General features: G+C 37.2%; 1 protein-coding gene across 2 annotated transcripts in view; it reads right to left on the minus strand.

Annotated features, from left to right (window-relative positions):
• The window catches only part of HTT (huntingtin), an 81,359-nt gene that overhangs the window by 45,759 nt on the left and 13,352 nt on the right, over window positions 1-22,248 (minus strand). The window contains exons 8-27 of one of the 2 annotated variants that reach the window (XM_036381563.2): window positions 20,896-21,074; window positions 20,327-20,531; window positions 19,400-19,447; window positions 16,044-16,124; window positions 15,323-15,687; window positions 13,429-13,552; window positions 13,035-13,153; window positions 12,031-12,142; window positions 11,356-11,496; window positions 10,548-10,706; window positions 10,362-10,459; window positions 8,790-8,929; window positions 7,902-7,965; window positions 7,399-7,499; window positions 5,690-5,836; window positions 4,535-4,655; window positions 4,206-4,282; window positions 1,865-2,016; window positions 1,273-1,475; window positions 294-420 (exon numbers count right to left, since the gene is read on the minus strand). In XM_036381563.2, the coding sequence (XP_036237456.1) occupies window positions 294-420; window positions 1,273-1,475; window positions 1,865-2,016; window positions 4,206-4,282; window positions 4,535-4,655; window positions 5,690-5,836; window positions 7,399-7,499; window positions 7,902-7,965; window positions 8,790-8,929; window positions 10,362-10,459; window positions 10,548-10,706; window positions 11,356-11,496; window positions 12,031-12,142; window positions 13,035-13,153; window positions 13,429-13,552; window positions 15,323-15,687; window positions 16,044-16,124; window positions 19,400-19,447; window positions 20,327-20,531; window positions 20,896-21,074 (2,763 nt within the window). The remainder of the gene's footprint in view (window positions 1-293; window positions 421-1,272; window positions 1,476-1,864; window positions 2,017-4,205; window positions 4,283-4,534; window positions 4,656-5,689; window positions 5,837-7,398; window positions 7,500-7,901; window positions 7,966-8,789; window positions 8,930-10,361; window positions 10,460-10,547; window positions 10,707-11,355; window positions 11,497-12,030; window positions 12,143-13,034; window positions 13,154-13,428; window positions 13,553-15,322; window positions 15,688-16,043; window positions 16,125-19,399; window positions 19,448-20,326; window positions 20,532-20,895; window positions 21,075-22,248) is intronic. The other variant, XM_036381564.2, reaches the window with a different exon arrangement.

A 22,248-nucleotide genomic window follows, 5' to 3' on the forward strand; every position in this document is an offset into this window, starting at 1 on the left:
CAAAAATTATTTTAGTCAGTAGCTGAGTAGATTCACAAAAAGTGAGGAAAAGGATTCAGCAGTGCTTTGGCTCTGAAAAGTACAGGTAACTTTCAGCTTACAGTTAATAAAAACCAGAACAGTAAAGAAGCCCCCACCCACAGCTGCCTTCCCACCAATGCAGTACCCTGCCTGTCTCTTGAAGTGAAACTGCAGAAAAGGTCCTCAGTTTTATCTCTTCTCTCTCTGCCATAACCACACAGGTTCTGTGTGGGGCAGGCAGACAGAAGGGTTAACAGGAGTCAAGTGCCTACCTGGACTTGCTTCACCACTCTTCTTAGGGCTCATGGGCACAGATGCCTGTTCCACAGACTCCCTCTCCTTCCCCTTTCTCCGAATTGGACTAAGAGAAGGTGGGTTTGTGAGAGAAGGTAATGCTGCCTAGAATTAAAAGAACCTTTATTAGTTTGGTAAGCACAAATAGGGTTTTTTTCTTCTACAAAAATACAAGCATATTCTTCTTTTGTTTAAACTCCCCTTCATTTGACTGTCAGTTAAATTGAAATGTTTCAGGTTCAGGACATGAATTTCCTGTGTGAAAAGGAAATAGTTTAATATATTCTCCACTTTATTTTCAACTTCAGCATAAGCCAATGAGATTAAATGTTCAGCTTCAGCATAAGCCAATGAGATGAAATTAGAGCTTAATGACTGCACTTCCTTTTGAGTCCAGATAAAGTAGTGTCAAAATTATATTCAAACATTTTTAAAATATGAAGAAATTACTCATCTTAACAATACTGTCTTACAATTTCTAAATCAGTCTCTAAATGCATATGCCTCAAAAAAATCTCAAAAATCCCCAAACCTGGAAGTATCTCATATAAGCTGTTTAAAAGTCAAAATATTTTACAGTATATTCAGAAGATAAAAGTTATTTTTAGCCCCAAAAGGAGCTCAGTGCATTACAACCAGCCAACCAACCCAAAAGTCAACACATTTCCCAGAGTATGCAATCCAATACTTCACTACTCCTCACTGAATTGATGTTTCAAGTGAAGTCAGCAGGAATAAAAGACTCAAAATTTAGGGTGATATTTTAAACACTGCAGAACTAAAGAAAAACCTGTTATGTGAAGAAAAATATGCATTTTCTTCATGGTACTTGCTTTACTACACAGAGTGGAGTCATTATCAAGGAATTAGATACTTACCTGTGTCAAGTCTAAAATGTGTCTATAGCACAACAGTATTTAAGTCACATAATTTTATTTTTTTATTTTTAATATATACCTTTACAGCTGGACCAGGAGCAACATCATCCATCACATGTGCACAAATATTGATGACCTTCAGCAGATGAGAAAAGAGCTGTTCTACTAAAGTGACCAGAGCTCGATCTGACAGAGCTGGCCAGGGCTCCTCCTGCTTTGCAGCACCTTGGTTTGCATCTTCTTCAGCACTCCAAGGATTCTTTAAGCACCTGGGAGCACTTGCTGCAATTTCAGGAAAAAGAAGACGAAACTCGGAATTAAGCACCAGAAAATTTTGAAGTCAGCTATGGTTATTGTCTCTATATGAACAGAAGTTCAATCAGAATTTCAAAGCCAGGAGTAGCTGCACAATTTAAAACAAAACCAACAAAATTTGAGTTCTTGTACCCAGCTTGTACTAAGCATGCCCTTTGGCAACTGGAGGAAATTTCCAACTTAGCTACAAAGAGGCAGTTTCTTGTCAAACCTCCTGGGTAAAAGTTCCTTCTTTATTTTTTCTGCTTATCTTGCAAGTTTTTCCTGGCATACAATCAAAATAGAGTGAGATTTGGCCCTTCTAATCCAAATGGTAAAAATATTAGGACAATCCTACTTTTCTTATCCTGCCTTACCTGCAAGCAAGTTTCCAGTCAAAATCAAAGCATCCTGATGTGCTGAGAGGTCCAGGGGGAACCAAGCTGATGAAAGGAGAGACAGGACCAAGCCAGCCATACCAATGGTGCAGCCCTTCTGAGCTTCATCTGAAGAACTTGGCTGGGAAACACTGCAAGTTTAATTTTGGAATGTCATGACTTTTTTTCCCCCCTTTTGGCAAATTGAAAATCTTGAGAAAACCAACAGTCAAGCAGATGGGTAATCTAATGAAATTAAATCTGTGCTACAGAAATACACATTTAACACTCAAATACAACTTCAAGAAGCAATTTGCAGCAGAGACCTGACAATACTCTGGTTTCTTTAAGAGCTATTACCTTCCTTTTAATAGCAAATATCAAGGCTATAGTGACATCTACTGATAAACTGAAGAATTCTGTATTTATTTGCTACCCACTACAGTCCTGAACTATCTTCAGTTAGTTTGCACATGCAAGGTAAGGACAGGAGACATTAGTTGTAGTATTGCAATGTGACAAGAAATTAATTAAACAATTGCTTTCCATCAAATCCTCTATATTTTTTGAGTGAACACTATCCACTATGGTAGTTTTCTGCTGCATTCTGTATTTTCCTTGACAATAATTATAAAATCAGATTTTCCCATGGAAATCAAGTTTAAGGAAGGGCAGGCAGAGATCACCAGAAGATGTTTGGCAGAATACTCTGTGAATTACACACATCACTTCAAAGCTGTAAGAGCTAAATATTTCAGTTTCTTTCAGGAGAAGATCTTACGTAACCTCTAAATAAAGGGAATCTGGAAATCTTTCAAAATATTTTTTAATTCAAAATAATTAAAATCTTCTAATACAGTTACTCTCACAACAGGAATTTCAGAAAATTAAAGTGACACTAAGTATAGCTATTATTTTGATAAAGCTCCAAAGATAATTACAGTGCCTTCCTTTGGTTTTTGTAAAGTATTTTCACAGGCAACTGTTATTTATTTCACATCCAGTCAGAAATCCATTACTTAATCCATGTTGAGCTGTACAGAGTTGGAATGCAGCAGTTCCAGTAACTTGTTAATCATAAGAACAACAACACTTAAGATAGGAAGGAATTTTTGGCAAAATTCTCATGTTACTATCCATGTTATTATATTCTTATTATCCAGAACAAGAAATGTCCCTATCATTCCACAAAAGTAAAATTACAGTCCAAATTACTATAAACACTGGCCAAAAATTTGTGAAGAAGGAATGAGAGGAAAGGGCAAAGGCTATGCCATTGGATCATTTATAAATACTACATGCATCTTTAAAACAACATTTTTAAGCTAGGTAGAAGAGAAGAAATACTGATTTTATTTTTCAGCTAAGTACTGCTCATATCCTGAATTACTTCATTTCTTACCACTAGACCACACTTCTTATTCTACATATACAGAGCAAGCCACTCTAAGGGCCAGCAAGGGAAGCAAGGGCCTGCTGACAAGAAAAGCATCTGAGGGATGCTCATTTTTTTGTGTTTGGGTTTTGGTTTTAAAGTGAGACCAAATCTCCCAACCGAACAGAGTAAGAGACACAAGGCCAGCAACAAAGAAAATCAATACAAATTATATTAAATCTATTTAAAAACCCAACAGGTCTCCAGGTGCACATGTCCAGTAGCTACTTTCACTGCTCACATGGCACAGCACTAATAATCAGAGGCAAAATCAAAACTTTTAGGCTACCAGCTGTACATTTTCATCTGAAGAAACTCTTCAGAATGTAAGTAATTTGGGCCTATCATGTATTACCTATATTAACACTGAAATAGTATAGATACCCAATTTGCTGTTCCCACTCAGTGTGCCAAATGAGAACAATTTAAATGCATCTGACACTGTTATAGCAGCCAAGATGAACCAGCTTCCTTGACCCACCATTTTTCAACATAGACACGAAATCAAGTTGAAAATTTTAATGTTCAAATTTTAAAGAGATACTACAAGATATAATATTCCAAAGATAAACATCCTTTCAAAAGTTCTTAAGCATGGAATATTTTTATCCTATATCACACTTCATAGATGCTGACTATATCTATCTTTCTGTAAGAGCAGCTGTAGCCAATCCCTGTGACAGACACCATGGTTCCAGAGGTGACAAATGCTGGCACTCAATACCCTGACAACATGAAGTTATAATCTTCTGTATTCTGTACAAAGAATATATTCTTCTGTATTCTGAACTGCTAAAATAATCTTAAGAGCATATACCTAAACCAGGGCTTCAATGCCTAAGTAAGTCCACTTCTGTTTCATGAATGTGACTTCCAGAAGCTTGATTAACAAAAGAGGGAACATACCCACAGTGCCATCCCACACTCCAGGTGCACACTGGAAATGTTGTGGAGAGAAGACACAAAGCTTCACAGCAGCCAAACTGAAAAGCAGACACCAAGAATCAAATGAGTTTCACCAGGGGAAGAGTTAGCAACACAGTATCTTAAGAGTGGGAATTAAATCTATTACTACTGCCATTGTCACAGTACAGAAGCCCCAAATACAAATGTAGTCAGGAGATCATTAAAAAAAAAAAAAAGCAAGCATTGAAAATAGGAAAAAGTCAGCCACCATAGCAAGAAAACTCAAAGAAACTCTCATGTATAAAAACTCCCATACAAAAAAACCTCACCGTGAGTGCTCTTGTAGTGGATATTGTCAGTGCATGGGAAATTGCTGCAATAACCCTTGAAAGGTTGTTTTCCATAGTGACATCTGTTGGACTTGGCAGCATATTGTAACCTCTGTATGCTCTGAAATAAAAACATTTATACTCACCAAAACATGTACTTAAAAACCCCCATCCCAATCAAAAATTATTAATTTTATTACTTAAATATTTAAGTTTAAATTACTAGTATGTATCTGACTGTTTGTAACACACAAACCCAAAGAACAGTCTAAATACCATCTTGTGTTGTTGCATTTTTGGGGTTGTATTAAATGCTATTTAATTTATAAATTAAGCCTCTTTGTTAGCAAACAGAAATAGCAGACCAACTGATCAACTGTTTCTAACTAGATACTTGAGAAATGACCACTAATTTAACTTTGCTGTTTTCTTTGCTGTTGCTCAAATGGATTCAACATTTTTGCATGCTCACAAAGTTTGGATTATTGCTGTAGAAACTCTATTTTCTATCCAGAATAACACTGGATCCACAAAGTCCTATTGCTTCCATACTATAGCATATATCTTAAGTGACAAGATCAAGACCATATACCAAAAGGTATATAATTAAAAATTTTTATGACAAACTGCTAGAATCCAACAACTCCTACAAATATATACAACTCATGCTATCTATAAGACAGAAAAACTACAGCTGGCAGCAAAAATACAACAAGATCACACTATCAAAACTAGAATTTATTTTTAAATTATAAAGGCAGTACAGCCTTCTGCAACTACAATCATTAAACAGGATGTGGAGAGCTCCAAATCTGGATCAACACACCTGAAGAACAGTAACATACACACAATTAGCTTGAAAAGCTGGACCTGGTTTTGTAATTTAATGGGCAAGTAGAGTGACTTGAGGATGTAGAGAAGAAACTATCTCAAAACAAGGACTCTCAGTGTGTGAGCACTCACCAGTAACTCACAGGGTATTCTTTGAACATGAGTCAGTTCCTGTGGAGCTTAAACCTACTACAGGTGCTCCTACAGACTAGAAAAGGAATTCATAAGCACATAGATTTGCAGGATTTAACTACAGTCCTAGACCTTGCAAAGTGAAATTTGGGTCTCCATTCCTTTGGAAGCAAGGCCAGGCAGGAAACACACCTGGTGATAGTGCTCACTGCAAAGTGAGATGGGGGCTGTGTTTCATGCATGAGGAGTTTCAGGTAGACACTGCTTTGGTCTCGTGCTACTGCCACCACTGGGTCAGCCTGTCCTTGATCACAGTTATAAAACAGCTTTGGAACGAGCCTGAAAGAAAATTAAGTGTCAAAAAGAAAAATGATTATTCAGATATAATTTAACAGCCAGTTTAATTACATTTAATATACACTTCAGCAAGCTATATATGTTCATTACACATATCAAATTGTAAATAGCTATTACCTAAATTCATTAAGCTGAATTTATCTTTATATAACTGCTCTTCATTGCAATCCCCATGAGTATCTGTATCAACAAGTCAGGACAAAGCAACTGCTCCAGACATACAGTAATGAAAAAAAAAAGTATTTTATGGAGATACCTCCTCACACATACTACAACAAATGCTTACATAGATTATTTCTCTCTTGCTGTTCCCTGATCTCCCCAGATATTTTCCCCATGAGTATCTGTATCAACTGACTACTCATTTTTTACTGAAAAAAAATATTTTTTTACCATCTGATTTCTGTGCAGTAACACCAAAACATAAAATAAAATCCAGTCTTCTTGAAGAGTATTTTCAACTTATGTAAAATGAAAAGCTATTTTACACATGTTTTTATAATCTCAGTGAGGGTACTCCTAATGAATGTCCTTACTGGATGTTTCAAGGGGTTTCTACAAGATTGTAGTAGCTTTCTTGGGCGGGTTAAGTCTTTTCCAATCTTAACACACCTCCTGTCCCTAAGTCAGCATGAAGATAGAAAAACCTTCAACTTCTTAGCACTCAGCTAATAAAATAACTCCATTTCAGAATCAAGTCCCTTAATAAAAGCCACAAGCTCTGTGATTCAACAGTTCATGACTCCTCTGCTGAGCTGCTTTGGCAATATAAACACTTTTAAATGTCAGAACTTTAAAAGTTTAGTTGTCTATATTTGTTATTAGGAATGGGCAGCAATTAACAGTATGAAAAAAATAGGAAAGAAACCCCTCTGATAATAAAATACACCAGGAATTCAGCATTACATGCTCCCAACTTTACTTTAAACATAAAATGTAAGTCTTTGAATTCCAGTAAATAAACTACCAACTAATCCTTATCCTTTGGTGCATTTATCTGTACAGCAACTATAACTGTAGTAGGTTACAGCCAACATCTGCTTTGCAAACAAAATTATCTGCTGCACTGTGATCAGTGAGCACAAAAGCTTTAAGATACACTGTGCATGACCATATGAAAACTACAGTGGTTGGGAGTTGGGACAAATCTGTGGAACTGTGACATTTTAAGTCAATCAGCCACTGCCAGGATACTGAACAAACCACTTCAGCATGAAGAAAAATATTCAGAAGAAGTTGAAACTGAAAGTGACCCTCAGAATGTAATACAATGTAATACCCTCAGAATGCAATTTAATGTAATTGGATTGCTAATAGAAAGCCAAGTACAAATACCTGATCAGTCAGAATGATGCATGTTCCAGGTACCATAAAGATGCATTTGTTTCCCATCTCTCTTTTGAATAAACATATATACATGCACATATATATATAAGTACATAAAAAACACTCAGTGATTTTTTTTAGTTATAGGTACACATGAATATGCAAATATCTTTCTAAACTACTTTTTCTTATCCTATAAATGAAAATGTCACGTGTACCTCATTAATGAAGCTGCAGCCACGTGTCTCACTCTTGGATCTTCATCTCCAAGCAGACTTATTACAACATTTTCAAGTACTCTCTCCTGAAGCTTTAATAGCTAGAAAATAAATGAGCACAATAAATAAAGTTCACTGACCATTTTCATCATTTGACCATATTGTTAAAGGAGAGTTAACAACTGAGATTCCATCTGTCATACAAGCCTGCAAGACCATCTTTACCTTAACATTGTCAACCACATTCTCTAACTACACAATTGTCAATTTTTTTAAGTTACAAAAGAACAAGCCACAAAACAGACAAACACGCCAGAGAAAATGAAGATATTTGAATCTCAATAGTAAGTACATTCCCAATTGTAGTAAGTTTTAGAACATGAATCTATTTGCACAAAGAATACAACAGCCATCAGTGTTGACAGAATTTAAAAACAAAGTAGTGACATTACACTGGTACCTTAATCCAGAAACACAATACACTGATTAAGTAATTTACTTACACCAGTATAATGATGAATACCTCTGTGCAAGCTCTCAGTCTTTCCTTCCAAGAAGTTGACTAACCTGTGACAAAACAGAATTTAGAGTACATTAGTTAACATTGTGTATTATTTTTCCCTTCACTGCTCTGCAGGTTCTGTTTATTTTTTTAAGAAACCACTATAGGGAAAATGTAAGTAGTAAACGCTTTTTGCAAGCTTTAGAGAAGGTAAGTTATCTGCTAACCTACTATCTGGCTAGTATAACTGAAGAAAAATAGTCCTTCCATTAAAAAAACCCCATTATTTAAAGACCATGATTTTAATTGTATTTTTTCCTACACACAGAATCATCAGACTATTTTGAAAAGACAGTAACACATTCCAAACATCACTATTCACAGAGTCCACTTTTGTATGACTAAGGATAACTTGAAGAACTTTCATGTAAACATTTTTTGTCTTTCAGCTTGGAAGAACCAATAGAGAATGAGAGAATGTAAGAAAAAGAACAAGCCACATTTATTTCAGTATTAAAAGAAACTGAGTGACTACAGAGGGCTGACAACAGAGTACATGTCAGGGACTTTCTCTTTAAAAACACACAAAACTGGATGGAAAAACTAAGTTAGATCCCAAATGATGTGGTCCCTCTCTGATCACACATTTACAGAAGACTTGATACAACAGACTAATGAACAATAAACTTCAATACAGTGTTACTAGGATTGGGCTTGGTTGTGCAGTCAGTGGTAACTTGACAAAGGAATTCATACAGGATTGACTGATCTGAATTCGTTTTATGAAACTCCATGAATGCTTCAGAAGAAATGGTGCCATTACAGTTACAGTTTCCTGTACTTCTCTGCCCTTCAGCTCCCACACCCATGGAAAAATAGGAACACTCACCGAAAATCCACCTCTGCAAGTGTTTCCAGAAGTTCTGTCCTTACAAGCCAATATGAGCTGTTCTTCAGAGCAAGGAGGTCAACAATCAATTGCAAACCTAGCTCACTGTAACTGCTACTGCATAAGCTCATGATGCAATGCTGAGAAGAAAAAAACAACTTTCAATTATATTACAGAAGAGGTTCTCTGAAAAGCAGAACAAAAAAGTCATCAAAAAAACCCACCTGTTTTCTTCAGAATACTAAAAGAAGTTGTTGCATAAGATCATAAGATCATGCAAGGCCAGAAGACCATCTCCATGTGAACTGCTAAAATCTGCTGCTGAAATTAACCTCTAGAGAGGAATGTAGGCCATACAGACCAGAGGGCAATCCTCTAAAGGAGGGCTCAACACCACAAGCATTATATTCTCAACTGTTCAAAAACAGTCTCCTAATTTCCACAGGGTACTTTTAGACACCTGGTTCTGGTTTCCAAAGCTTTTGAAAAAGTCATACATCCATATGTGAATGTTCAACTATAGGCACAATGTGTGACCTTTAGAAAAAGTTACAGAACTCCACACTTCCATGTCTTATTTAACTACACCAAATGTACTTTCTTGTTTGAGGATTAACAACCCAAAAGGCTTAGAACATTTCTGCTAAAATGTGTAAAGTCAGATCACATAATATACTGAGAAAAAGCAAGAACCAAACTGGACTAGTATTAAGTTGCCTGAACTGAACCATTTTGGTGGTTTTCTAAAAAGCCATTATCACAAATGTGCTCACACATGAAACCACTACACACAAACATGAAGATTGCTGAACAGAAGGTTAAAAAAACAGCCTCATTTACCTGGATTTCCTTGCCTCAGTTGTATCACAAGCCTCTCCTCTTTGCATCTAAAACCATAATGCCCACACAAACTATCCACATTTTACTAAAATTTATGCTTTGCCTCACAGGTCCTTAATCAGAGGATTTCTCTGTGTTCTACTTTATTGGAAAAACTCTCAAAGAAAGCTCACTCCTTCACCCCTCTGCTTTTTCACCCAAACACCTTCCACAGATTTTATTCAAGAAATAAAATTCATTTCCTCTAAATTCCACTCACCAATTTAGCTGACATCTCTGTTTTAACAATTGCCTGAGGGATCTTTCACCCAATTTTAACCGCTTGCTTTCCTGACACTTTTCCACTTTTAAAAATTACTGTTTCAGAAAATAATCACTATTTTACTTGTCATTTCTCAGATTTAATTTTTATTCTCCAAACACAGGCTACAACCAGGTGTTATATGTTCACACTCCCCTGTTTAGCCTAGATAGCCCTTCTATCTAATGCACTCATCCTACTGTTCTTAATGTAACATTAAAGTTCATAGCAGTACATTTCTCATGAGAAACATCATGATTAGATTACAATGCTACATGATCTAACCACATAATTTTATTTTCAGCACCAATAAAATTCTTCAGGAAGAAATCATTTTATGCTGGAAGCTTAGACATCTGCACATAGCAGCATCCCAGTAATGAATCACAACCCTGTGATCTGTGTGGTGCAAATAAATTCCTACTGCTTACCCTCACAGCTGTACAAGCCAGTTTGCATGTAACAGAGGACTCATCTTTCAATGTTTTCTGTAACAGAGGTATGCAGTCTATCAAGGAAAAGAGATTTCCTAAAAAAAGAAAAAAAAATTTTGAGCAATTAAACATTGCAATCTTACATTAAAAGACAAAAAGATAGCCATTAAAATAAATTGTTACCTGTTGTGTTTCTGACATTTATTAGCCATTTTTCCACATCAAAGCGAGATTTAATTAGAATGGAGTTGACAATTGTTCCACAGAGAATGGCAGTAGCTCCTCTAATCTGGGGATCCCCATGGTCAATATAGTTCAGAACATCCGACACATATTGCTCCTCTAAGAAAATAAGTTACAACTACTTTATTTTAAAAATACTAGTATTAGACTTTATTGATTCATAAAAATGCTACAGTGGGGGTCTCAACTATTGGACAATCAACATCAGCACATCCAAAACATGCCCACCATAGTTCTCCCCTTCTGAGATCCCTTTCTGTGCATGCAATCTACAGATCAATCCCACCATTCTGACCAATCATCACCAATATAAAAACACTAGTGATTTATCTCAACTGTACACAAAATGCTCCAGGGAAACAGAAGAAGCATTTTGGTTAATGTATCAAATCAGCTGCACACTCCAGGTCCCTGTGGTTCTTTGTAAAAGTGAACCTAATGACTTAGGAAAAAAGGCTGTAAGATGGACTAAATTAAATCAGAAGAACATTTGTAAAATAAACAACCCCTTCCACATACTCATTGTTTCAAAACAGCTTCAACTTGTCAGAGCTGACAAGGTCATCATGAAACTTAAATCTTGCTACAAAAAATATCCCCCATCACATGCACAGCACATTCAATCCAATTTGTGCAATATTTGTCCACAAATACCAAAGTGGGTTTGGAGTTTTCAGCGCAGATGCTGCCTCACTTATTTGAAAACCCAAACACACTATTAAAATGGGATATCTGAACTGCAACATACCATACTCTTCTCCCATTGCCTCCAGAGGTGTTTTATACAGTTTGCTGAAGAAAGACTCAGGGTGAAGTGCAACAGCTGCTCCAACACAACTTACTGCCAAGGCTTTTACACTGACTCTCACATCTCTATCAGGAACTAAAGCTGCAGGGAAGAAATAAAGATTATTAAAAGGAAGGTATTTAAAGGTTTAAAACAATTAAACAGTTTTAAATTTAATTAGTAACATTATATAAAATAAAATAGCTTAGCCTGTACAAAAATATGAAGGCAAAGCAAGCATTTGCAGTTTGTCAGAGGCAGCAGTGATATATGGGCTATTTGCTTTTCTCAAATGAACTGTATTTGAAATATACTTGAAATACTCAAATACAGCCATAACATACTTCCAGCTCACCTCCTTCAAAAAACAATACATTACATGGGCATGTGGGCAAGTAAGAGTTTAGAAAAGGGAAAAATGAACAAACACCTTAAATCAGTCATATACCACGACAGGAATGGGGTTAAGTCCCCACCTCTGGATGTATTTTTAAAAAATGCAAATGTGGTGCTTAGGGACCGCCACAGAAAAACATCCAATATTTCTAAAAAAGTGACATCAAAACCAAGACAGAGCAAAGTGATCACATTTCCAACTTGGTGCAGAGAACCAATGAAGCTCAAAGAGAAGCCTACCTCCTTTGTCCCCAGTGAGCAGGAAGGAGGCCGACAGCAGCCTGACGCAGTGCACCAGAGGAGCACAGTCTCTGTCAGTGTAGTGCCCAATGTCCCCCTTTACCCTGGAGGGCTATGGAAGGCAAATCACAATGTTTATACAGAGAAAAATTAATCTTCAACTGAAAAATATATTAGCACAAGATTTAGAACTACTGCACATCTCAAATGTCTAAAGGTTTAATACAAAATGAATATATATTATTCATAAGTAGTTTAATATATATTCCAACAAAAGGCCTCAAAGTGCAATGCTTTGAGAAGTTTATATCTTGTATCAGAAATGGTTCAGTTTTATTACAGAAATATTTTATTGCAGACTTTTCTAAACTATCTAGACTTGCTGTTTGCATGTGAAGAGCATGCTAAACCACTTCTTGCCATCAAACTTTGGAAACTTTGTAAGAAAAGCATATTATTTCTAAGTTGTTTTCTGTAGTTTCACATTTAGAATTCCCCAGTTATCCAAGCTGATCTAATTCTGCCTGCCACAAATGAAACTTTCACCCCAGCTCACAACAAGATCCAAAGATAAAGTCAAAAAAATGTAAGAGGAAATCAGTAACTTGTAGTTAGAATGGCACCAGGCTCAAAGACTAACCTCTGAGGAGATCATGAAGTTACCTACACAGGTAACAATCAGCACAAAGATATTTCAAGAAGAAAGTATCAGTCTAGCCTACTAATGCACAGAAAAAAAGGGTTTGTGTTCTCAGCAGGGTGTTCTAGTAAGGCTTTGTTGGTGATTGCATTTAAGATATCAACAATTATGTATTAACCTTATGTTAAATGAAATTCAGGCTGTAACTCAGATTCCCTACGCAACCTGAGTTATTTCGACCTATAACAAGGTACACCATATATACATGCTTCCCACATTTACCACTTCATCCTAACTGTAATTTAATTTTTTTTAAATGTCATTGTTTTGAACTTTAAATCTGACCACTGTGATTACTTCTCACCTTGTTCTCGTGTTCACCAGCATCTGCTGCATCCTCTTTGGATGTAAATCGATCCACGCTGCTATCAGAGGGCTGCCTGCTATGGCTCATGGTTTTCAGCAGGTGAGACTGCTGAAGAGCTTTAGAAAAAGGTAATTCATGAAATACCATTTCAGATGCAAACTAAAAGCACCTTAATTACACTAATTATACAAACATGAAAAACAAATTAGCAGTGATCAAAACAAGTAATTGATCACAAGTGTTGAAATATATTCCTTATTTCACATATCCATCTAGTTATTTGTTTTTCATATCCATTAAACGAGTCTTCACTCCCCTGAAGTGCAGATGCACCTGAACACCTGTCTAATGGCGTCCCCAGTCTGGCCCACCCCTGTATTTATCAACATACCAAGAGAAGAATTTCTGAAGGACTCTGACGAATCATCTTGGAGAATATTTGCAGCTTCATCTTCCTCATCCTGCAGCTGCCCAATTTGCATTCCAGAATACTGTCCTTCAGCACCCTCCAAAACCTACCCAGTGCAAGGACAGGACTTAAAATAATTTCACAGAGCATTAAATTTGAAACATGCAGTGTTAGTAATCTACAAATAGTCTGAAAGCAAATATGAGCCTGATAAATATTAGTGTCCAGCTGCATGTAAGCCCCAAAGCACTTCCCCTCCTCCTGCAGCTCTGGGGCTATTGCAGGCCATAGTTCCATCTGAGAGTCTCTCAGCTGGGCTATGAACTTGGCTACCAACAGGAACCAAGTAACTCAGCCCATTGCTCCCCTGCAGCTCCCCTTGCTCCCTCATCACAAATGTTTCTCTCTCAGCAGTTACAAATCACAACCAACACCTTTACTGCCACAAACTGAAGTTAGCCCTCGCAGTTAAAAACCCCCATAACTTCACTTGTCCTGGATATGTGATATCAAACTGAGAACACACTGTGTAGGACAAGAAAGGACAAGGAAGTTCAAAGTATTTCAATTTCTTCATTCAAAACCAGAGACTACTAAAATGGACTCATCTGGAAGACAGTTTGACCATTGGAACCAAGGCAATATATAGGCAGTAGGTATATGAAAAAATAACCATCAAAATTAATCATAATGATTAATTACAGTAAAGTAAGAAAACCAGTTTCACTAATTTTATCAGAAAACAGGATACTTCTTCAGTTACTTCCTGTCTTTAAAAGCACCTGGAAATTGTTCATTAAAAAGCTTGTGTGTCAGTAATTTGGACAACCACTTAGTCTCAATTATGAATGGATAATTTTACACATAATTACTGCTTGTAAACAGTATGCCAAGTGACAATAATTTGCATAAACACATCTTGTCAATAAATGCCTGCTCACTTTGGCCTCTGCACTGCCTTCCTTTAATTCAGAGAGCAATTATCATCACTCCTTTGGTTCTTGAATTCTCACACTTGCAGAAGTATTTTCTTAGCATGATTATAAATTTACTATTTTTTATAGTGCTAAAAGACTATTACTCTTCCAAATTACTATCAGAAAATAAGAACCAAAAGTTTGATATGTTTGAAAAAATCTTAACTTGTTCTAAATTTTTTCCCCTTTTGAATTTTCTCCTCTGGTTCCCAGTAATTGTATTTTTGTGTTTTTATTACCACCTCACAATACACTTGCCCAAGAGAGACAAATGTCTAGATATAGTGTATGCATATTTCAGGTGTTTATTAGATATGTAACTGCTACATTTGTAAATCATGCAGTATTTGCCCATTATAGAAGAAATCCTTAAAATGGAATAAAAAAGAAAAAGAAAAAAAAAAGAGTTGTGTTGCCAAGTGTAAAAGCACAGGCAGAAGGCAGTGTAAAGCATTGTGCTCCAAAAATATGTCTTTATCATTCCAAAAAAACTGCTCACCCTTTAACACTTCCATTAACCCTCCTGCACCAAAACAATTATTAATGTATCTATACAGAATTAAGGATATACTACTAAGAGAATATATTTAAGTCAAGACTTTGATATTGCCATTCTATCAGTGAGCGACATCTGTAATGCCTTCACATGACCTACCCAGAGAACACACTGATTACAGCTTTGTAGCTTTCATTACTGCTGAAGTGAAAGTGTTAAAAGGAGGTCAAGCTCTCCAATAGAGCTGTGAGCTGCTGACCTTTCCACTGTTACTAGCTGAGGATTGAAAGGTAGAAGACGAGTAAGGAGATGAGTCCAAGTCTGGGCCCTCCATGGAAGAGCTCTGAGATATGTCGGGCCCCTCAGTAGAAGGAGATCCCCCCTCTGCCCGCTGCACACTTACAATTTCAGAGCTGTCTGAAGGGGTTACAGCAGAGTCTGGACCTTCTGTAGTGGTCTGAGAGCTATCACTAATTGGTGAGGAAGCCTGTGTGCCATCATTCAAATCCATGGTGGCATCTGACTGGACAGCACTGATCTGGCTGGAGCTTCGACTGAGCACCTCCTCCTCCTCCCCTTCAGCAGCTGCACTTGTCAGGTCACAGCTGGGCAGCTCCACGGGCTCTGACTGCAGCGTGTGCTGCGAGCGCGGCTGCTCCGTGATGATGTCGTGGCCTGTGGCATCCGCAGCTGAGCTCCCCACTGACCCAGCTGTTGACACTCCTGATGAAGAAGCCAGCTCACTGGTTATCTCACCCTTCACAGAAGCTGCAAAACACAGGCATTTATCAGTCAGTCCACTGCTTGAATTGGTGTTTCACTCTCGACATGAAAACACAGGCTAAACCACATATTAAACTAGGCTAAGGAAAGTGTGTAATGAAACAGTTAAACTATAGCTAGGAAAACAGGCATCTTATAAAGATTCCACCCCATCTCTTTAAAAAAAAGAATGCACTCAATTTCCTTAAGTTTTACACTCCACAGTATTTATGGTTTTGTTTTCCATGTCTTTTGAATGCCCATACACTTCCTCACCACCATAACACATCACTTACACATTTTGCATAGAGCAATAGCAGAATGTGTTTACTGAATGCACTGCTAAAGAGAAAGACAGGTACCTGCAAATGATGCAGAGCTGACATCAGATCGAGTTTCAGAATCATCATCCAAGCCTTCTTCTTCACCAAGAAGTACTTTACCTGGGAAGTGATACAAAAAAACCCTTTAGTTTTCAAAAATTATAGTCAGTTTGAAATGTTGAACAGCTGAAGTCAGATGTGAAATCTATTTTTTAAAAAGTTTATCCAAACAATTCTTCATAGCTATGGCGGGTAACAGATGAAAGGAATGAATAAAGTGCACATCCAGTCCCTCACTAATTGATCAGAAAGAAACAGGCAGCAGTGACAAGAAAACAGTTAAGCAACTTTATTTACCAGTGCAACCATTCAGGAAACAACCTACAACCTTGTGACTTCTAGCTTATTCTTGTGGACTACATTTAGGATCCCACTAATTTCATCAAGTATGTGATATTCCTAAGGACTGGATATCTAGCATCTGGATGTCTGCCCTCAACTCTGAAGAGCATTGATGCACCACAAGTAATAGAATAAATAACCTCTTCCCCTTAAGGCTACAAAAATTATCAAAGGCTGCTCAGAACTCCAAAGATAACAGTACAGAAAAAGCCCAGGGGAAGAGCAGTGCAGACTCGAAGCACAAGACAACACAGGTGGGACAGGGTGATGAACCATGGACAACCATGGAGAGCTAAGGATTACTAAGGCAAAAAATCTTCAGAGATGCTTTTGCCATAAGAAACTTGAGAACCACTTCTAACATAACCCAACCACCACAGAGTTCTCTTACTCACAGAGCATTATCTACTTAAATTACAGGCAGTGGAAAGAGAAAGAACCTGCAGATGCACACTGCCTGGAAGGCAACCAAGGACACAACTGCACTGCAAAGTCTGTCCCTGGGACAGCACATGGAGTGCAGAGGGAGCTGCTAAGCCCATCCTTCTACAGGTTGCAAGTCCCTTGCTGAGACAGAGATTCACAGTAAGTGCTCTGAGAAGGACCCTTTTGCTCAGACTACAGCTGCACTGTAGACTCATAATGCAAGAAACTAATGTTTGGAAAACTCTGGGTGAATACCTTTGTACCTTACTCAAGTTAACTGGGGGTAAAAAAAGCATTAATACACTTTTGTATTGATTTCTTTTTCTCCACTGCTTTCATACATAGCAGTACCACTGTAGTACCACCTTCCTCTGAAAAGCATGATTTATGATACTCAAAACTGTAAGTAAGGCAGAAAAGTAAACATGGCATTTCCATATACCTTCCATGTAAAATGACAGTTAATTGAGAACTACACACTCCTATGAATGAATGAGTAAAATCCTGCTAGGAGTTCCCAACAAAAAGCACAAAATATAATATATTCTTCTCTATTATTTAGCACATTTACATCCATTTCACTGAAACAAACCAGGATCATCTTCTGCTTTCCATGGCTGCCCACCTCTAAAAGTGAAAGAATAAGAACACTGAAAAACAGTCTTTAGGCACATTATGTTTTGTATGCTTAAATGTATTAAATGAGTATATACCACACACAGCAGAATGCTTTTCCTCTATTTGACAAGAAAAAAATCCAGTTAAGTTGCTTTCAAAACATAGGCTTTGATTTCAAAAGGAATTTTCAGCCTTTTTTGCAAATAATCTTCTGAAGTTGAAACATAAATGAACCAGTGCAGGCCAGCTGCTCAGAACTGAAGTTGATCTGATGTAGCAAGATTGCAAAGATGTGAAACAGAGAATTCTGTAGATCAGCCTCACTTTACACCCCTACACACAAAGGAGCATTACAGCTTGAGAAGTCCCATCCATTGCCCACTACTCTATATGACTGCAGAATTACTTCAAGGAAGAAGTGGGAATAGGCTTGGATTTTCCCTCCTTTCTACAATGGAGAGCAACAGGAAATGAACAATTGACAATTTGAAAATAAACCTGTACAAAGCACAAAACTGTGAAGGGATTTTTTCAAATTGTTTATGCCATTGTTTAGACCACAAAATCTTCATACCATAGTACTGAAAAAGGATGAAGGCTGATGACTCATACACGTTTTCTCACCAAGTGAAAGATTAGTATATTAATAAGTATTTTAATTGAATTTACTCTATTATTAATACTTCAAAGGTACACTGAAGGCTACGAACAAGACCAAGATCCTAAAGGACAACTTACTATTTTTTATTTACATGTGATATGTGTAGTTGTTCTGATTTGTTGCATTCTGTCTCACCTTTGGATGCTGCAGCAGTATCTACTTTCAGACACCCATTCTTTCAATATGACCTTTCTAAACTAGAAATGATAACTGCATCTGTGAGCACTGTTTCATTCAGCTTTAACCACTACTTCACATTTTGGTCTACTTTTAAACCACACAGATAAGGTTACTTAAGAAGGCTTGAATAACCTTATCTGTATGCTTTAAGAGTAGACCAAAATGTAAAGCAGTGGTTAAAGAGTGGTTAATGAGATTCCTTGCACATGAAGATTAAAGGACATATTTGGAAAAGTGTAAGCTGTAATGGTGCTTCCAGTTTATATAATCTCACTTAGTTTCAAACTACTTTTCCTTGAAGTTTTTCTCTTCAGCATTGCACATCTCTTCCTTACTAATGCTTGCAGTGACCACACTACACTCACACAGTTTCACTGCAGTAGCAACATTTTGCTCACCTAATTCAGGTGATGAAAGTGTTACACAGTTGTACCTAGATTGACTCAGTCATAGTGATATGACTGGTTTAAACCAAAGTGTAAACACACAACTAAATATTAAGTACTTTCATGCACAAACTGGGAAAAGAATACTTCAGAGCAAACTGTATTCTTTAAAATCCTGCTAAATGAACAACCTATTGAAGAGAGAAAATCTGCACAGGCAGGACAAAAATGTATAATCATCAAGAACAGAAAAAGAAATAAAAAACCATCATATTGAAGCATGCAAACATACACATGCATTAATAAATTGCAGAGAAAAAAACAGGCCTAACAAAACCAGGAAAGTTAACTGTTTAGCAAGTTACATTATTGCTTAAGTATTACCATGAAAAAGAAGAATGCCCTGTTCAGAGAGATGATTTTTCTATGTGCTCTTAAGAAGTTAAAACAGCATCATAATCATCAACATAACTTTGACAGTGAAGTACAGTAAAAATAAGATTATATTGCTTTAAATTATTTTAGAATACCTTGATTGCAATATCAGAAATTGCATCAGAATCTTTTCACTATTTATAATGATTAAGCTCAGCTGATAACACAGGCAATCGTGAATGAAGACCCAAGTTCAGCAAGACAATGAAGTGGGGAGGGGGAAAAAAAACAACCCCAAAAAAATCAGGAAGGAATGCAATTAAAGATTGGTTTTCAAAAATAATCACCTTTATGCTTTCTTGCAAGAACAGGGCTGCATGAAGACCCCCCTCCAGCTGCAAATCACAGAAAGTAACACATCAGGGCAAAGACAGAGCTAATGAAATCATGAAGGAATTCTAATAGCCACAAGTGGAAAACAATAAAAAAAACAAAACAGCAAAGCAAAACAAAAAACCCACAAAACCAAAAACCAAAGCCAGGAAGAAACAGCAAACTTGTTGCTTTTGAAGTCTGAGGTTTTTTGATCATTTGACACCAAATTACTTTTAATATTCTGTGCCACTTGTGTGTAGTTTGCTTTCAAAAATGTGTTCTAAATTTCCCTGCTATGATTGCTTCCAGATAATAATTTACCTTCCAGAAGCAGCAATATTGGCTGACCCATTAGTTCAATACAGACTCCTACAAAAACCCAATCAGAGACTGATTCTTTTGAAACAGGTATGTAGCAGTTAAAGAGAATTTCAAGAGCATGCACTCCACAGACAAGAAAGCTGATAGCTGATTTTAACAGTTAAGGATAAGCTTAAGTCATGCTTTAATTTCATGCTGGTTTTGGTATTCAGCAAGGAGCTCTCAGTTAATACAAACTCTGATTAAATCTGCTTTTATGAATCACAGTTGTCAGATGATTGGTAAGAACATTCATTTTGTGAGGTAAAAAAAAGTCAGCATATTAAACTTGCTTTGTGTAACAAAAAAAAAATCATCAACACAAACTGTAAAAAAACCCTCTGAAGTTTGTAATTAATCAATGAATGTGTACCCACTTAAAAGGAGGGAAGGAACTTCTACAGTACCTGGGGAAGAAAGAATGCCATGCACAGCTTTGTACATTTCATTTAACCCTCATGCTGTAGCTAACACTGAGAACTAGAGCTGATGATGTATGTTCATTTCCCTTTACTGCAACTCCCAGAAGCAGAGCTCACCTATAAGTTCCACAATGCTCCCGCTGCGGCTCCTGCTGGCAGGTTCATCTTTGGATACACTGACCTGAGCAATGCCCCCACAGGCAGTCAGGGCATGGAGCAGTTCAGGGGGGGGAGTTCGAAAGAGCTGCTGCAGCAATTCTAAAGCTCCAGTCACAACATTATGGTCCTGATGCTGGGTGTAGTGCAGAGTCAGTTCATAAACCTGAAAGCCAGCAGAGTACTGCAGTAAGCTCTATGAAACAGAACATAGTACATGTCTTATCCTACACAACATCAAATTTCAGCAATGAATTAAGAATAACTGATGCTTGGTATGTATGATCTTCACCACAATCTCCAAAGGGGGAAATGCCAATCAATTGTAGCCACTTAAATGCCTTTTTGGTAGAACTCTGGTCATTACTTATCAATAATTCCACTCACTGGACCAACTATCATTCAAGATAAACAGGAATTTGAGAAGTCAGAGTGTTCAGTATCAGACTAATCTATTTATTTAGATCACTATTTATCTATCTCCCTCCCAATTAGTACTCTTCAGGTAAGGGGTATTATTCATACTTTACCTGTATAAGTTGTTCTGGTGAAGGTGAAATCTCTGTTTCTTTCCTAGTTACACCAAAACTGCCTTTCAGGCTGGTATCTTTTACTTGTTGTTGCAATAAAGGTATGAGATACCTTAGTGTAAGTAAAACACCCAGAATTAAAAGAGTAGGACGATCATCTTCTACAGGAACCAACAAGCCTGAGGGGAGAAACAAAGTAGCCAAATAACTTACTGACAGTGGCTAGCTCCAACACAAATGTTATTTTATGTAGTCCATATAATAGCTTCTTAAAAAAAAAAAACAACAAACAACAAAACAGAGCAACCAAAACCTAGCAGCAATTTAAGAGTGTTTTCCAAATGTAGAAACATTTGAAAATATGTATTTTATACTACTGAGAATCAATGAAGCAGCATGGAGAATGATCAAAGGACCTTGTCTCACCTTCCCTGTTTCCTGTTTTTACTCCACTAAAACACAAATTATTTTTTTAATAGCTGATGCTTTCATCAAATGATCTAGACTCTCTTGCTCCTCTCACCTGCCTCCTCTCTCCACTTGACAGCTTATACCCAAGTGTAAGTCCCTTGCCCACAGATGCACTACTATCCTAATGGAAGATATTTGCACTTTGCCCTTTTTTGGGAACTTTCTTCCATATACCTACCTGCTAATCACAACCAACCCCAAAGCATATTACAAAGTAATATGGAAGGAAACACAACCTTCTATCCAGGGAGGAGAAAAAAATTCAAAATCAATTCTTGGAGCTCCCATTCGCGTTTCTGTTTGAATTCTGCAGCATTGCCAAGGACATCATCACACATCACTTTAGAGGGAGGAAAGTCACAATGTAGCTGTTGAATTTTTCACACTTCTTGAAAGCAGTAAGGCTAACATGGTAACACCTTATGTATCTGCTGGTCTTCCTCATCTCTCCTTTTGCAAGACAGTCTACATAGTAAAGAACCCCTTGTCAAAGACAAAAGTGAGGCTACTTTCCACTGAAAGCCAGAGATCTCTCTTGTTATGCTATGACTTGCCTAACAACCAGAAGACCATGCAAACTTCCCAGCTGAAGAAATAAGGAAGCAATACCTGATACAAAATTGTGCACTTTAAATTTAAAAATCTTCAATTTCTGCTCTAAGTTATTACAGAGTCTATGTGGTGGTCCTCTAAGAAAGGTCATAGGGTAAGTGACCATGGCTCAGAGCACAGCAGGGTACCCTCCACCTCAGACCTGCTGCACTAGCAACCAAGCTGATGGACCATGCAAGTCTTCAGACACCTGAAGTTCACCCAGAATCCTTAGACCTCATTTTCCAACAAGCTACCAGTTTCACAAGCCTCAGCTACTTCTTTTCAATA

The sequence above is a fragment of the Molothrus ater genome, chromosome 4 (genome assembly GCF_012460135.2).
Source record: "Molothrus ater isolate BHLD 08-10-18 breed brown headed cowbird chromosome 4, BPBGC_Mater_1.1, whole genome shotgun sequence".
NCBI lineage: Eukaryota > Metazoa > Chordata > Aves > Passeriformes > Icteridae > Molothrus > Molothrus ater.